The 17,180-nt window shown below is 40.1% G+C and overlaps 1 protein-coding gene across 2 annotated transcripts in view; it reads left to right on the plus strand.

The window, feature by feature from the left end:
• Window positions 1-17,180, plus strand: part of NOX4 (NADPH oxidase 4) — a 116,064-nt gene that overhangs the window by 87,254 nt on the left and 11,630 nt on the right. For both annotated transcript variants that reach the window (XM_068422814.1, XM_068422805.1), the window contains one exon: window positions 15,492-15,611. In XM_068422814.1, coding sequence (XP_068278915.1) covers window positions 15,492-15,611 — 120 coding nt within the window. The remainder of the gene's footprint in view (window positions 1-15,491; window positions 15,612-17,180) is intronic.

A 17,180-nucleotide genomic window follows, 5' to 3' on the forward strand; every position in this document is an offset into this window, starting at 1 on the left:
TAATATGACTTGCAGTGGTATCAGGTTATCCTGTAGAGTTTGCAGACCAGTGCAGGGTTGAGCTCTGTGGCAATAAAACCTTCACTATAAGAAAAGGGCATTTTGCTGTCATTTGGGACTTTTACCAAATGATAAGAACAACAGTGGCAATGGGGTAGCTGTTAGCTGGTAGCTGTTTATAAAAAAAAAAAACAACAGTCATGTTATAGGAATAATCACGTCACTAAAAATGCAAGTATTGGATCTAGATTTTGTTGAAACCATAATGAAAATGGGAAGAAAGAGGACAGTAATTCATACTGTGCACTACATGTTTGGGCTTAGAGGCTACAAAGACTTGTGTGGACACATCCACATAATATCAAACATACACGCAAAATCGAAGCTCCATGTGCATATATATTCCTTTTTAAGTACCAAGCAATCTAGAATGCAAGTTTAACGTAGCTCTGTTTATCATAGTATAGTTGTAGCTCATTAGCAGTCATGAACTGTTTTATGCAAAACATTGCAATAGTTGCAGTTGAGAAGGGGAAAGGGCTGACTGAAAATAAAAGACGCCTAAACATTTCAAAATATTTGGGAGATTAAATCATTGCTTTGTTCAAAGTGATTGATATAAGACAAAACATTACAGCTGGTTTTCATTCTGCTGTTTGGGAGCATGAGCATGGTTCTTGATAAATCTTGTTGATTTAACTGATACATACCTGCCTGCTACTGAGCAGCAGTGTGAGACTGTGGGGAATTATCTGCCACCAGAAGTCTTGAAGGATGTTTTTTTAAACAGCTTAAAAAGAAGTTATAGTAGTTTGATGCAGAAATTATTAGTGAAGCTCTTTGATTCATTATGCAAGAGAGAATTACAATGATCCCTTCTGGCCTTATATCCAGTTTTAGCATAGTTTTTAAAATAATGGCTTATATTAGTTTAAAAATAGTTTCACAGTTACCGTAGCTACAGAAATCCAACCACCAGGCTCTTGAAAAAGAAAAACAAGTGCTAAAGAGTTGTGGTTGTTGACAAAAGTGACTTCCTCCTTGACTCTATGGATAAAAGGGAACAGCATCATTCGTTCACTCCTATACGCCCACCTGCACATTAGCAATTTAATTTTTGGCCCCATGCTTTCAGTGTGAGACCTCGGAGGCTGTTTTCTTTCATAGAACCTGTTAAAAGAAGCAGCATCTTTTGTTGGTGTTTTGTTGGTAAGTCGTGGTGAAAAAGGGAGAAAAGAAAGATCCCAGCTATAATAAAGGGGAAAATGGACAATATTATGCCCCTAAACATGTGAAAGAAACTGGGAGAGAAAAAGGAGTTGCCTACCATGTCTTCCTTTATATTTCTTGTAAGACATATAAGCAAAAACTGTATTTCCTGGTCTCTAAGGAGGACAGAAATCTAGCAACACTCATTGCTGTTCTAGCCTTTCCCCAAACAAGGTTTGAAGAAGCAGGAAAACTGTTAGATAAACATCTGAATGTTACCACAAGTCCCTCTTCATGCCGTTTAATACTTTAGAAAGCAGCATACACTGCTGCTGCTCCTGGGGTAGCAAAGCAGGTGTATGCTTTGTGTAAGAGTGGAGAGGACCACGAACCTTCAAGCCAAAGGAGACAGTTATGATGTTCTAGTTTTGCATAAAATGGGCAAGAATGGCTTGTTCTCATCAGGACATGAGACTAGATTTGAGTTTTAGCAATCTTTTGGTGGGTGGCACTGGTGGAATGGTTCAATTCTGAGTGCCAGGCTCTTCAGTATACGTGAGGGAAACACTTCACATTTCTTTTTCATGCAACAAGTTGGGCTTTAAGCTCTTGGTGATAGTCAGGGGCAGCAAGATGCCCATGTTGATCTAACAGCTGTCCCCTGTCTCTTCTGAGAAATGAATAGGAGATCTGGGCTGTGGGATGCCAACTGGAGCACCCTGAATTGAACGTCTCCAAGTAAATATGTGCATTAACCACACTTCATGGAGGAAGATGTCTCAGCATTGAGGCTAGAATTTAGCTCCAAAGTAACTATCAAGTCTTAAAAACTGGCAGTAGGAGAAAATCCATCTCATCCTATAGTACATTATTCCAGCTGCTGATTATCCTCAGTCATGGGGATGGGAGTTGGCTACTGGGATATTGTGCCCAGTGGCCCAAGCCTAGCCCTAAAGAAAGTTCTTCTACAACCATGTCAAGAGGTTTGTAAGAATCACAAGTCCTTTTGAACAGCCAGACAGCTAGCAGCTGGAAAACATTGTTAGCAGCTGCAGAACGGCAACTGCCCATGATATTAGCTGTCAAATCCTTTCTGAGTGTTGCCTAATCAGCCAGCTGAGGTGTTCATGAGCAGAATTGGAGACTAAAGTAGATAAGTCCTAACACAAAATCTGTTTGAATGGAAGATATGTACTGAACTGTTGGATGGCGAAGATAAATTGGGTGATATTCAGAATGCCTGGTTGTTTTTTAATAGAAAATTTTTGTGGGTTAGAGAGTTGTCAGAAAATTACCAGTCTAAGCATCTGCACCTAAAATGAGGCATTACATATGTCGAGTGAGCTAACTAGCAATGCTTTTCCTTGGTATCATGAATGTAGTGACATATTTCTCCCCCCAAAGCAATGACAGAAGCTGTGTTATAGGCACTGACCAGAAAGAAAAGATACTAAAATCATTTGCTTTAGAGCGTAATAGCTTTCATGTAACACTTTGCTTTATGACTTAATTACCCATTGCTGTCGAGTTGTCTTTGTACTATGAGGTTTAAATTAAGTTTGTGTATGGTTGAAACTCATTTAGAACCAAACTCTGCAAGGAACTTTCCTCGTTCCTCTGGGAGCTTGTATAAGGCAAAATTGCTGCCTATTCCAAAAAAACACATGGGGTTTTTTGACCCCAGGAGCAGGGTCAGTCCTCCTACCCCAAATACACTTGACCAGTATGGAAACTAACATATACTACAGCTTATACAGTTGTCAGTGTAAGTGTTCTCTGTATCCTGTCTGGTTTCAAAAAGTACTTAAAAAGTGTCTAACAAAAGCCAATGCCTCAGCACTTCTGAGGACTGGGGTCTTGCTTTCCACTTCATGGTGCATCGTGATGTTGCCTAAGGATATTATAGCTTTGTGTTTTCCTTCACTGTATACCATATCTTTACAGAATAAAATAGTTTTTTAGATACATTACTGTTGGTGATTTCTAATATTGTAATGTTTAAGATATAATTAATTCTTCTTTTAGACAAATCACCATAAAAAATTGAATTTCTTTATTATATTGATTTCCCTCTGCTAAACCACTTCTGAAGGTCTTAAAATAGATTAAATTGTCCTTTTTTGCATGGATAGCTGAAGCTTCCTAAACAATATTTGAAATGCAAGCCTTTATTTCCAGTGTTTTCTCCAAGACAGATAAAGATATTTGCATCCCCTCAAAAATCTCAAAAGACTTTAACAGCTATTTGTAGGAGGTTTTTTGTACCATACTTCTTATGTTATAAAGAAAATAAAGCAATGGAAGTGGTTGGTGACAATTTCTCCATCTCATGGTACTAATACCAGAGCAAGGCCAAAGAAATGGTGGCAGAACTGGGCCATTTATTTTCTTGTGCTTCATCCCCAGATGTATTTTCAAATTAGATGAGGTGAATCATGTAGAAGTAATGTTATCTTGCGAAGGGGTCATAAACCAGATGTACTGGGCTTTTGTTCACTGTGAAGGTGAAACTCTGTGATCTTAAGAATATACCAAGAGTATCTCCTGCCACTGCAGTTTACAAGGGAAGTAGTTCTAGGATTTCAGCTAATCGTTTCATCAGTAAGAGTTTGAAGTGTGTTGGAGAGATCCCACTCACTTGGCTCAAATCCAGGAAACTGGCACTACATTCCACCTGATATAAGGTAAAATCTGGCAGAGTTGTGAACTGAAATCAGGCTTTGTATAAATTTTTAGTATAACCTGCAAGAATGACTAGACAGTACCAAAATCCATTAGTTAGGGTGATACACTAGGCAATTCATTTGCTGTGCCAGCATTTCTGAGTGAGAAGGGCAGGGGCTGCTGTCCTGAAGGATCACAGCTCATCTGAAGGGTATAAAAGCCATTGGTTACATATTTCAGTTTTGTCCAAGTGAAATGCTATGCTGCTTTCCCTGCAGAAAGAGCAAACTTTCTATGGAGGACAATCATTACATGCCAGCCTCTCTGTCGACCCTGTTTTGTTTCAAGGAGATGACATGAAATTGTGCTTCAGCTCACATATGTCAAACTTGCTGGTGAACTGAAGAAAAAGAAAACCACTCTAATATAAGTTTGGTTTCCAAATGGCTTGAAAGGGAGCAGTGATGCTGAATATTGTGTGGTCTGGTGGGGAGGATGGAAGGAGGGAGGGAAGGAGAACAGGGAGGAGGAAAAGACAGATGTAGCTTTCTGTTTTGTGCACAGTCCACGCATTGCATGGAGAAAGATACCTTAATTCAAAAGAGCAGGTTTACCTTGTGGGATCAGCAAAGCAAAATAAAATGAGCCTGTTCAGCTGCATAGGACTCTGATTGTACCGAGAGCCTCTGGGCACTGCTCTTCTGTGACAGGCAACAAATGCTGGTAGTGACAGACAGCTTGAATTCCTTCTGTCTTGTGTTGGGGAGAAGGATTTAAGGGATGTCTTGATAATTTATTTGTGGATCGCTGTGCCCCAGGGGAAAACAGGCTGTGAGTTTGGTGTCTCTAAGGCTTCTTTCACCCGTGGTGCCATTAGCACACACTTGAGCATCTAATTCCAAGCTTTAAGTGCAGCAGAAGGGCTGTGCCCTGGGGCTCAGCCCCTGCTTCCCTCTTTCAGAGTCAGCACAAGCAGCACCTCTGAGATGGGGAACTTCTCTAGCTTTCCCTGCCCCATCTGCAGCAGTACTTTGCCGTTTAATGCATTTTTTGTGTGTGTCTTTGTGCATTTTGCCTGCACATTATTGGATGGCAGTAACTAGCTGTGTAGTGGTTGATGGTTAACTTTTCTTTTCCTTGGTGTAGATTACACTACAATAAAGATATCTACTTTAAGGGATTGGTGCAAACAGAAGTTATCAAAATTTGGGCTGGCTTTTTCAAGTCATTTGATAGCAAAACAGAGCAGGTTGGCTACAAGCAACTCTAAAGAGCATCACTGGAGCTTAAGAAATGTGTTTATCTCTGCATTGGCTGTGCCAGCTATACCTGGTCAGACGAACTCTCCTCACTGAATTAACGTCGTTGTTAGTTATTTGACCCTGCACTCAAATTCTGGCACCAGCATCATAGCCAGCATCATGAATAGCCAGCATCATGTGGAAATGTTTTGACAATTAAAAGTCAATTAAATTTGTGTTTTTCCCCTGTTCCATCCTCCTTATGATGTCCAAGGAGAAGAGTCATGGATGAAATATTTAGCATCTACTAAAAAAAAAAAAAAAAGTGTCTTGATTTTGCTGAGTCTGGGGGTCTGTTTTTCTCTGCACTTGAAGGTCCCTTAAAGGGTGAAAGTTCAAGGGACATTGCACCATAAAACTTGTTCACAGAAGAAAAAAGTGCCAAAACTGCTTTTAAATTAATTTTTTAAATTTTAATTGGGTCTCTGGTGGTAAAAAAACCCTGTGCACTCAAGTATTTGAACACTGTCATGTAAGGTTAACCAAACTGATGAAATAGAATTAACAAGGAAATAACAGGGCTGGTGCCTTTATCCACAGTCATCTTTACCCTTTCCTTCACTTACTTGTCTTGGCAAGACTTCTCCAATGAGATATGAAGCTATCAGTTACCCTTTTTTAAACTGTGTATCAGTCAAGTCTGCAGATAAAGGCCATCAGTTGGACAGATGAAACCATAAAACAATGAATCTCTAGAAACACTCCTTTGTGTAACGTTGTCCTTCCTTTCCTTTTATTTGCTCATTAAGGATCCAAAAGCAGGATAAATAGTAAAAAGTAGACTTGCTATATATATCCACTTTTATAGTGGATATCCGCTTGTCAATGTACCTTTCAGTCCTGTACCACTAAATCCTGGTATCGTGGAATTCAGTGGCATTTTTGCCATTTGATTTGTCTTGGAATCAGATTTTTTTTTTCCATAGGGAATTTAGCAAAGTATTGTCTAAATAGGAATACAGCACAGCGTATTAAAAAGAAAAAAAAAGAAAAAATTAAAAAGTCAGTGCTGACAGGTGGTGAGCAGCAAATAGTTCTTAAGCAAACAGTTTTAAAAGGAGTGAGGTATCAAATATGTAGTAATTCATCTTGGGACAACTTTTTTTCAACATATCAAGTAATGAATGACAAGGAGGGAGATATAAACACCAAGTTAATTAAATCCTCCGATGATATTGGGCCAGGGAGGATTGTATATTTCAGAGCAGATGGATTGAAATTTCTGAATGATCTGACAAATTTCAGGAGGTGGATGGAAGAAAAGGAAGATGAGTTGGAATAGGCAGAAATGTCAGACAGTTCAGCAAGAGAGAAATTATCATCATCAAAGAAGAAATAGTGACGTGGGGTGGGGGAAATATTAAGATCATACTTAGCACTTTGTGACAGCGTTTTTCTAAGTGCATTAGAGAATTAAACCTATTAAATTAAGCATTCCTGATCTGGAGGAGGGGAGGTCTGTGTTGGCTTGTGTGGCTACCTGGTTTCACCTAAAGGAAGAACATAGCTGAGGATATAAATGACATTCTAGAAATGACAGTGGATCAGCATGAGGGAGATGGGATTAAAAGGCTGGACTTCTCTTCCTCTCTGACCGATCAAAACTGGCATTTGAGGTCAGACCTGAAGCACAGTCTTGTGATCTGCATTTCACAATGACAATGAACATGACTAGGATCAGCTTGACCAGTGTGGAGCTGCAGGACACTGATTTTATGCAAGAAGTCTTAAGAGTCAGGATTTGCTCTGTCTCTCTAGACTGACAAGACCAGTCACACACAGTGTGGTTTCTCTGTATATACACAGAGCAACTTCAGGGGGCCTGGTCAATAGGAACTGGTATTGGACCTACAGGAGAAGCCCCTCTAGCTTAGAATCTGACTCTGTGCTAGATGTATTCTGTGATGTCCAGCCTCTGTTCTCTTCAGTGCCTTATAGTCACCTTGCCCTACAGCAGTGTTTCACACCCAGTGGGTTGCAACCCTCAGGAGTTTTATGAAAAGTAAGGGTGGGAAAGATTATGAGAGGAATTATATATTTGAAGTACTTAAACACTAGTCCCCTCCCTCTCTGTCTGTCACCAAGTCACTTGCTCATCTCCCTTCTTTGGGGGCACCTGTTCTCTCTCAGCTTCTTAAAACTCATAGAAATGTTGAAAATAAGACCTCTCTGTTATCATGGATACTCTTACAGCATGTAGAAACGTAAGAGCTTGAAGGAATTTAGAAACTCAAGGGATGAAAAATTCTTTATTTTGAATAACCCAAGAGGCCAGAGGGCTGTACAGAGGCATCTTTGTATGTCTAGAAAGGTGATAATAATGACACTACCACCTATGAATAGTGATGCCATTATATAGAGCCTTGGCAGGACTGAAATTAGAACAGTGCAGACAATAATGGGCCATTCACTCTAAAAAACAGAACTTGAAATAAGAAGTTTGGAGCATATTCAGAGAAAAACAATGAAGAAGTCAAGATGGTCAGTGCTGGATTGAGCCCGTCTATGATATAATGCAGTATATTCTATGTTAGCTTCATAAGCTTCAGCCTGTGAATCTATATGCAGATTCATCTACAAGCTCGTGTTTGCTTCAGAAATTCCTTCTCCAATTTGGATGATCTCATCCGTAATCTGCCATTTTACTGCAACTAGTTTTGGGTCCCTCACTACAAGAAAGACGTCGAGGTGCTGGAGAGAGTCCAAAGAAGGGCAACGAAGCTAGTGAAGGGTTTAGAGAACAAGTCATATGAGGAGCGGCTGAGGGATCTGGGATTGTTTAGCCTCGAGAAAAGGAGGCTCAGGGGAGACCTTATCGCTGTCTACAACTACCTGAAAGGAGGTTGTAGCAAGGTGGGTGTCAGTCACTTTTTCTCCCAGGTAACAAGTGATAGGATGAGAGGAAACGGCCTCAAGTTGTGCCAGGGAGGTTTAGATTAGATATCAGGAAAAATTTCTTCACTGAAAGGGTTGTCAAACATTGGAAGAGGCTGCCCAGGGAGATGGTGGAGTCACCATCCCTGGAGGTATTTAAAAGTCATGTAGATGTGGTGCTTAGGGACATGGTTTAGTGGTGGACTTGGCAGTGCTAGGTTACTGGTTGGACTTGATGATCTTAAAGGTCCTTTCCAATCAAAACAATTCTATGATTCTATGATTCTATGTATGGTTTACTCTAGCTTTCAGCAGGTGTTCTTTCTTTCCATTTTGGCCTTGCCAGTTTTCTATATCCCTTTCTAGATAAGAGGCTGTCTCCCTAAGGAAATGAGCTTGTCTGACCATCACTGAACATCTGGAAGCCATCTGAAGTTGCCTTCTCATTATCTTGCAGACGTCACTCCTCAACTGTCTGAGCAATTTTTAGAGAATTTCTTTCTAGCCTTCCTGGCAGCTAAGTTCAAGAAAAGATATTTTACAAACCCCCAAACCAGTAATTATTTGCTTCATGAAGCTGCCCTGAAGGGAATCTACTCCTATAGGCACATTCACTGGCCTGCATAGGATATGAGGCTTTACTATATGTTGAGGATAGGATATATTTCTCATAGACAACCAGGGATCTCAGTTCAGGATTTACAGAAGGAGCCTTATCCATGAAAATGGAGCTTTCCACTTTCTTGCCCTTGTCATCATGCCTTCAACATATTTTGTTTTGCTAAGGATGTTGTAGAAATGGAAATCCTTCTTCAGTCATCTCTGGGCCCTTCAGAGTATAATAAGCTGAAGAACGGGTGATTTTGTTTTGTTTTGCCCAGCCAGGAAGGAAAAAAAATGGAACTAAGATGTACTAAAACCAACAGCTTTTCTAGAATTTTAAAAATAATGATAATTGGGCATGTTTCTGTGAGAAGAAAATATTATGCTAATTGATTCTACAGGGTTCTGAGCCATCTACATTGTTATAATTGGATGTTTCACCAATTGATAATGGAAGCAACTTCTGTAAAAGAGAGAAGGAAACTTCTACAAGCTCTAGTACATATTATAAGAATATGTTTGAAGTTGAAAGGAAAAAATATTAATAACTAATCAGAAATTAAACTCAAGCTATTAAAAAAAGGAGAAGATGCCTAATGAAATCTGATTTAGAATCATAACACACTGCAATTGTGCACGAAATAGTATATAAAGTTAATTGGGCCCACTGGGTTTTGCAAGCTTACTTGTCTAAGGGGCTGCAGTTTTCTTTAATGAAAACATCATCCTTCACAATGTCAGGAGAACACATGGGAATCTCTGATCTCACATGCCAGATGTCACATTTTGTTACAATTTTAAACCTTGAAAGCCATCGTAGTTTCAGAAATCCGTCCAAACCAAGGATGAAGTGCTTTGTTCAGTGGTGGTTCTTCGTCTGTAAAAGGCTGTTGGTACTGAAATGCTGTCAATAATCACAAACCCTCTGGAAAAATAGTGTCAGAGTGTACACTTATTAATTGAGGTTTAAATAATGACATGAAGTGTCATACATTGACTTCGAAAGATGAAGCAGCTGTCTTGATTTTTGCTGCAGAAAATATTTTAAAATCTTCAATAGTAGTAAGTGCAGCTTCTTTGAAAAATAAAATTATATAATTAGTTGTAGCTAGGTTGTTACTGAAAACTGTGAGCCTTGGACTCAAAAGTAGTCTGGAACACTTCTGTAGTCAGTTTTGCTTTCTGCGAGCCACCATATGAAAGATTGCCTCTGATATAAACTTCAGATTGGGATGGTTTCAAGTAATTCTTCATTTATCTGTATTATCCTAGTGCCCTGCAGAACCAGTCATGCATTAGGAAGCCATCCTGATACACGCCATCACACAGCAAAGAGACTGTCCTGACCAAACCAACTTAAACTAGGAGAACAGGAGACAACAGATGGATACAATCAGACAGCAAAATTCAGGGAAACAGTGAGACAATACTGGGCCAGAGTATGACTGAGCTATGGCGAGCACATTGGCACACTAACTACTGTCAACTTCTGGTTTGTTATTGTTTTTTTTTTAGATATTAGAGGAAAGAGTCTTAGGAAGGAATTTGAAGGGGGATAATGAAATAGCTCTGCAGATGTTTACAGAGATTTCCTCCCAGGCATGAAGGGCAGTGTGGGAGGAACGTGAAGGCACTTGTTTGAATATTTATCACATGAGGGTGGAGGCTGGTATTGTGTGTTATCAGAGGGAGGTGATGGCCGCTCTCTGGTGCGTAAGAGTTACAGCAGCAGAAGAGCGTAAGGAGACCATTGCAGCCATCAGACAGCCGGTTCCTTGGAGTTCTCAGGCTGTATCCATCATGGCAGTACTGGGCTCTGGTTTTAGTAGGGCAAGTTAAAGAGGAGAATGAGTGTGAGAGGAGCGTTGTTCACTTGATTTTATTTTCATTTTGGAGAACTTTATCCAAAACCTACTGAAGTCAATGACATGGGCTTTTCATAGGATATCAGGGACGGATTCAGCTCCAGCCGAAGACTTCTAAATGTAGGTGTCTGTGTGTGAGCCAAGTATCTGAGCTCGAGTTTTCTCCATGGAGATCTAGGTCTGGATTCGGATGCCTCAGGCTAGGTGTTAACGCCACTTCAGTTCTCCTTGGCCTTCACCTGTTCCCGAGGGACACCGGTCTCTAAGATCCTGTTAATTGAGTCAGTACTGTCTGTAGACATAGCGAGCAATTCGTCACATCCTGAATCTCTCTGTAGGCTCCATTAACTGTATTGATTGCACCTCTTCTGACGGTATCGGGGACTTACTCTGTGCTCACACAAAGATACCTACACCTGGGTCTTAGTAACTGAATACTGCTCCAAGGATAAGAAATCTCATACTGCTGGGTGAAATCCTTATTGTGTTGACATCGGTAAGAGTTTTGCCACAAACTTCAGTCAGACTAGGACTTCACTTTCTGTGCTCTGTGCAGTACTTTGTACCAAGCATTTTGTTCAGCTTGCAAATGCTGATACTTCTTTAATTAAAATTTCCTACAAGCTCTTGAATTAATTCCCCTATCCATCTGTTATTCCACTAATATCCCTGATAATGTCTCACAGTAGCTTCCAAAGAGCCTGGGAAAAAAAGCTATGGTATAATATCAGGATTTACAGTTGGGTAGTGAAGTACAAAATAAACATTAAGCTTTTCTAAGGGCACCTACACCCTGCAGTAAAGCATGGCACTGAGGTCCAAATCTGACAGATATGTGGGCCATGCATCACTATGCGGTTCCTTATGGAAGATAATAACTTGGGTCTCAAAAGCAGTACAGCTGCCTGTGTCCCTGAGACAGTGTCCCTTGGTTTAGGGACATCCCCATGTTAGTGCAGTTGTATTGCCCAGCACTGGAACAAGCTGTCTTGGTGCTTGCTGGGATATTTTTGTACCGCTGTACTGTGGAATGTAAGTGTGCTTTAAATAGAATATATGTTCACCAGTTATCTGTAAGATGCTTTTTAATAACGTACTCTGTTGTTTTTGTGATATATTCTGCTTTGAGGACCTTTTTTTCTGTTTTTGAGCTAAGAAATTGTACCAGAATAACCGAGAGCACTCCCAAGACTGGAAATGAATACATGTGAAAAGAACAACTTGTTATTTGAATAAGTTTGCCCAAAGGGAGAATTTCTAAACTTTTAGTAAAATTCCATTCCCTTCCTTCATGTTAATTAAATTAAAGCTGGGAGGATAGGAGAGCATAGCATGGTAGTGTGATACATCTTGGGCACAACTCAAGAAACAAAAAGTCATCTTACTACCCCTTGGCTTATCTGTCTTTTTATTGAATGCTGTGAGGTTTCATTTGCAATAATGAACTGCTTTTATGCAAAACTTTTCAGTACTACCAAATGAAAGGAGAAACATGTTGACGGGGAAGTGAAAGTTGCATAATCTCTGCAAAATCCATGATGGAATTGCTGCTCTGTTTGTCGCTGCACTGTTTGATACACCATCAGGAGGTTTTTTTAATTCCACTGACTTAAATAAAAGAAGAATCCATTCCTAACTGACCACCTTCATCAGGGCATCAGAGTCTCATTTCTTTTAGTTATAAATTATCCCCATAGTAAAATGGGATTAAAAAGTGCATGTTTATGACATCCAACAAAATCTTCCAGGGAGATCATGTTATCCTTGGAATCAGTCTTTTCAGGCAGTCTTGTGGAGTGGGTTAACGCAGTAGCAATATTTCTCCAGCTTTTTCCTCATTTCTCTTTCTCACACTTGGAAGCGGTGACTTCTGGCTGTTCTGTGCTGGGCCACATGCAGGCACAGTATGAAGCTCTTGGCTCTTCTGATTGCCTTTGCTGTCCAAACAACTGCTCCTTACATCCTCAGAGGAAGACACAGTGGGCAGACAGAAATATTTTGCAGGCCAGATGGGGCTAATGGGCCACAAACTGGAGCAATCTGACCAAAATACATATTTAATTGAAGGTTGTTTCTTGAATTTCTGGCATGGAATTATGCACTGTGCTTGACTGGTTTTCAGTGACCAGATCTAGTTTTGTGTGTTTCAACTCCTGATCATGTCAGTGGTATTCAGTGGCACTCAGACTTCCCAGGAATTGCTTAGTCCCTTCTGAGATCAGACATACATACATAGTTCAGATAGTCCTCAAGGAGGCTTAAGTGCAGTTCTGCTAAGTGGCACCCCTATAGTATATGACTATTGTCACATCCACTGTGGTAATTTCTGGAAAAATCTCCTTTGCTAGTTTGCTTTTGTTCTGTTTGCTTGTGTTTTTTCCACCAAAACGTTGGCTTTAATTCTATGTATCCAAATGCAAGTTAGTGCAGCTTGTGCAAAATGCCAGGAATTTCCCTCTGGCCTATGCTTATGCCCTTCATACCTTCAGGAGCAATTCTCCAGATTTCACCAGCTAGGCAGGATCTGATTAGGGTAACATATGTATAAGAGGTATGCTAGGAATGACAGTGGACTTCAGTTGCTGGTCTTCGTTATCCAGTATTTTTTTTTTCCCTACACTGATATCCCAAAATTAGATCTCTGTTGAGATATACATCTGAGACCCATAACATTTGTGAACTTCTCTCTAAATGTCCCCTGGACCAGATTCATTTCAGAATGCTTCTCCACATTTCCCCTGTTGCTTATTTAAATAAGACTTATGCTCCTTTACCTCCTCAGTCAAATGATAGTGCAACATTTAGAAGATCTCTTAAAGCAGCTGCTGCAGCACTCTGCACCAGCAGTGGTATCATTTCATTAGTGGAAAATAAACCCTTGTTAAGCAAATGGGGTATAAAGTGTTATGTAGCAGGAAACTTTTAATGAGAAGATACTTAAAGTTCTGTTTATATTGTATGTCCAGTGAAGTTTTCCTTGGCCCCATTGTGCAAAAGAATTTGTCTCTCCTAAGTAAGGAGTGAATTTGTTTCTGTAGTATTCTCATCATGCTGGTACTAACATACCTGACATTGAAAAGCTTTGAGATTCTCCAAGAGAACATTTGTAGAATACTATAGTGACTTCAGAATACAAAGATAGAAATAAGAATAAATGTATTTGGGTTGCAGATTGATTGGTTATGAATATCAGTGAGGAATTTTTGTTATTTAAACTGTCTACTGCCAGCACTTCCAGTGCTTTCTGATGATGGCTGTGGCTGGCCCACTGTCTTCTCCCTTTCTCTCCAGGTAGGAGACCAAGAGCCAAGAAAGGAATTTATAAGACAGGGCATAGTTAAATATCAGCCTGTTTGCCTCCAGATGCATCAGAAAGTAGGTACTTATCAGTGTTTAGATAAGACACTGTAGAAGAAGGAGCCTAACATATGAGGCATCAAGATGTCAGCTATAGCAGAGCTCTGGAAGAAATTTCCTAGAAAGGACCATATTGACCAAAGACACCCCGACAAGATGTTGTCTTGACTGGTAAGATGCCAAGGGTCAGACCACAAAACTAGAAGAAATGAGATCAGACTGAGATCTTAAGTTATGGCTAAGATCCAGCCCCCAAAAGGAAAGAATCAGATGAGGGTTGGAAGACTTTGTCTATGAAAAGAGATGTCTCTTCTGCCTTTAATTCTCTGGCTGATGGTATAAAGGAGAAGCTTGTGGCCTTTTATTAGACAAATAGTACCTAGCTGAGTTGCATAATACTACCAGTATGTGTGTGTGTATAGAAATAATATATGTTGGAACTTTTGCGTGGACTCAGGCCAAAGGTTGATGTCAGCCAGCCTAGCTGTGAGCAAATACCTAGTCACTGAGCTGATGAACACAGTGCTGGTCCCACCACGCTTTGCTGTATGCACCGGTTACCTAAAATGTGGTGATCCAGTGAACCACTCATCCACAAAATGGACCTTGACTAAATGTACTGTACTTTAGAAACTATTATGAAGTTCTCTTCATAATAGTTTCTAAAGGTGAATCTATTAGTGAAGTAAGATATGCAGTTGGTATTCCATGAGTAAAATAGGGGGTATATGAATCTATTAGAGATATTACAGCAAATCAATTTTGAGCTATCTATGGATGACCTTGGTCAGACTTTCAGCAGTGTAGGAAAAATTTGGAGGTCAACCTTTTGAAGACGCCTAAAAGCCCATTTTTAAATTATAGTCAACTGACTTTCCAGCAGTAGCTGAAGTATTAAAAATGGGTTGGAAATGGGCTCTGTCTCCTAAATGATCTTTAAAAACAGGTAGACAAAACTGTTGTAAGAATGAGAGGCATGAGTCAAAGAGGTAAGCTCAGTGTTTTTTCCCCCTCTTCAGGTATTCTGTATGATTGAGATAGATCACATTCCCAAGGGTCTGGATGTGAAGTGAAGGAGTAGATAGATGTTAATTTGTTCCTCTTGCTCGCTGCAGGATGGATATATGTCACCTCTTCTTTATTCCCTGAAGGCCCTTGAAAAGCATTATGAGAAGCCACAAAAAATAGATTTTTGTACCCCTTTGTCCATCTCAGCTGTTTCTGGTGTTCAAGAGGTGAACCTCCTAGGCAGGGCTAGCCAAACTCTCTTCCTGCTTATGACCCATCAAGTTGTTATTGTTTCCAGTGCAGCACTTTCTTTGCCCTCTAATACCAGACACAAAGGGCAGACATAATTTAGTCACCTCGACCTGTATGATTAAAAAATGGCTGGAATGTGCCAAGAGATTTCATATAACAATTTTTCACACCACTTGTACGTTGGTTTCTCTCCACACAAAACTTTCCAGGAAAAAGGTTTTCATATTCTGCATCCCAAGACTGATAAAAAATTGAAACAAATTCTTTGTAGGATACTAATTCCAGCCTACTTTTCTTTTCCTCTCTTCTCTGATTTTAGTGGCTTTCTCTAAAACTGTTCTTTTTGCTTTCTCTGCAGACTGTATGTGGATGGACCTTTTGGAAGTCCCTTTGAGGAATCCCTGAACTATGAGGTCAGCCTCTGTGTGGCTGGAGGTATTGGAGTTACACCATTTGCATCAGTACTCAACACACTGCTGTAAGTGAGCTTAAGCCTTTTAAAGCCATTTCCCCTCAATTTACCATAGTAGCGCATGTCAGAAAGACTTTCAGAGTATTTAAAAACTTTCATTAGCATAACATAAGTGAATGATTCCTTGGAGAGAGGTAGAGGACTGGAATGTCCCCTGAAAAGCATAAATCAGCTCATACATGCTTTGTAACCCAAAGAGTTGTGGTTGAGTTGTGCCAGTAATGCACCTGAGCTGGGACAGTGGCACTAACCTTTATATCGTGCCACCAGCCTAGCCTGTGATTAATGTAGTCACAGCCGTTCAGCTAGGCTTGTTCCTCTAGTCCCAGTTTAGATGAGGCTATGGACTATGATAGTGAGTTTTTGAGAGTGAGGAAGTTGTGACAGTCTTTGTGCTGGAAGTGCAGGGCCAGCTCTCCTGGTCTGTTTGACTTCTGTAAATGTGTGAGCTTAAGGTTTTAAAGGAAAGGGATCAACTTGGATTCAGATAGCATTCAGATGTTTAACTCTGTTTGAAAAGTTTAAATTTTAGGTTTTAAAAATTTAAATTTTTTAAAAATTTAAATTTAAAATTTTTTAAATTTTATTTTTTCTTTACTTTTGTTTTCTTGTTTCTCTCTTTTTTTTTTAATTTAAAGTTTTCGACATTCCATTCAGACTAAACCTTTCACCTCTTGTTTCTCTGTCACATTGACAGCATGGTTCCCACCAAATCTTACTCTGTGTGAAACAGGCTTGCTTTTATGATTGCTACTGATTTTTCTTTTTTTTGCTAGATTATTGGCTAAGAGCTCCAGTCACTGATTAAGCACCCCTGTTTCATAGGCACTGTATAAACAGCCAACCAAAGCAGCAAACCTTCCCTGAAGTGTTGAAAGGCTAGCTGGCTTTGGGAGTGTTTTACAACGCACAAGTGAAATATGTGTTCTAAGATGAACATGCCAGTGGCCAGCTCTAACTCCGAAGTGAAATTACAGCCTGGAATTTAGATGCTATGCACGTTCTTCTGTCCTTGATCTGGGCTGGACCTGACAGTGCTGAGAGCTGCTGAAATTATCAGCCCCACCTGTCTCACAGTGCTGCAGCCCTCTAAGACCATCTTGGGCTCCTTCATTTTCTTTTCCTGAGAGTGTATTGATCATCCTCTCAAAAAGAGGATACCTTTTTGCTGAAAGCCTAGGGCCCAGGTGCATAAGATGGCCATTTTCCTCGTGATGGATTATCTTTGACAGTGCTTAGCAAAAATGTCACAGATGATAACAATGGGGCAACAGCAGCTAATGAGGTGTTTGCCTCTAGCAGTGTGTTATCAGAGGCTGTAGGAGCTTGCACAGACATTGCTATAAAAGGTTAGTGTCCAAAAGCTTTTGCAATGTCCATTTATCTGGATAAAGCCATGAATGGGCTTCAAGCAGCCGATCCCATAACCTGCCTTTGTTAACCAGTAACAGTTGTGCACTGTAACATTATACAGGGGAATCATTCCGTGATTCTGGGAAAAAGTAACAGTCTAAGCCTGCTTTCCTTCTCAATATTTAAACATCAACAAAGCACTGGTTTAGCGGATGATCTGCC

The sequence above is a fragment of the Nyctibius grandis genome, chromosome 2, assembly GCF_013368605.1.
Source record: "Nyctibius grandis isolate bNycGra1 chromosome 2, bNycGra1.pri, whole genome shotgun sequence".
Lineage (NCBI taxonomy): Eukaryota > Metazoa > Chordata > Aves > Nyctibiiformes > Nyctibiidae > Nyctibius > Nyctibius grandis.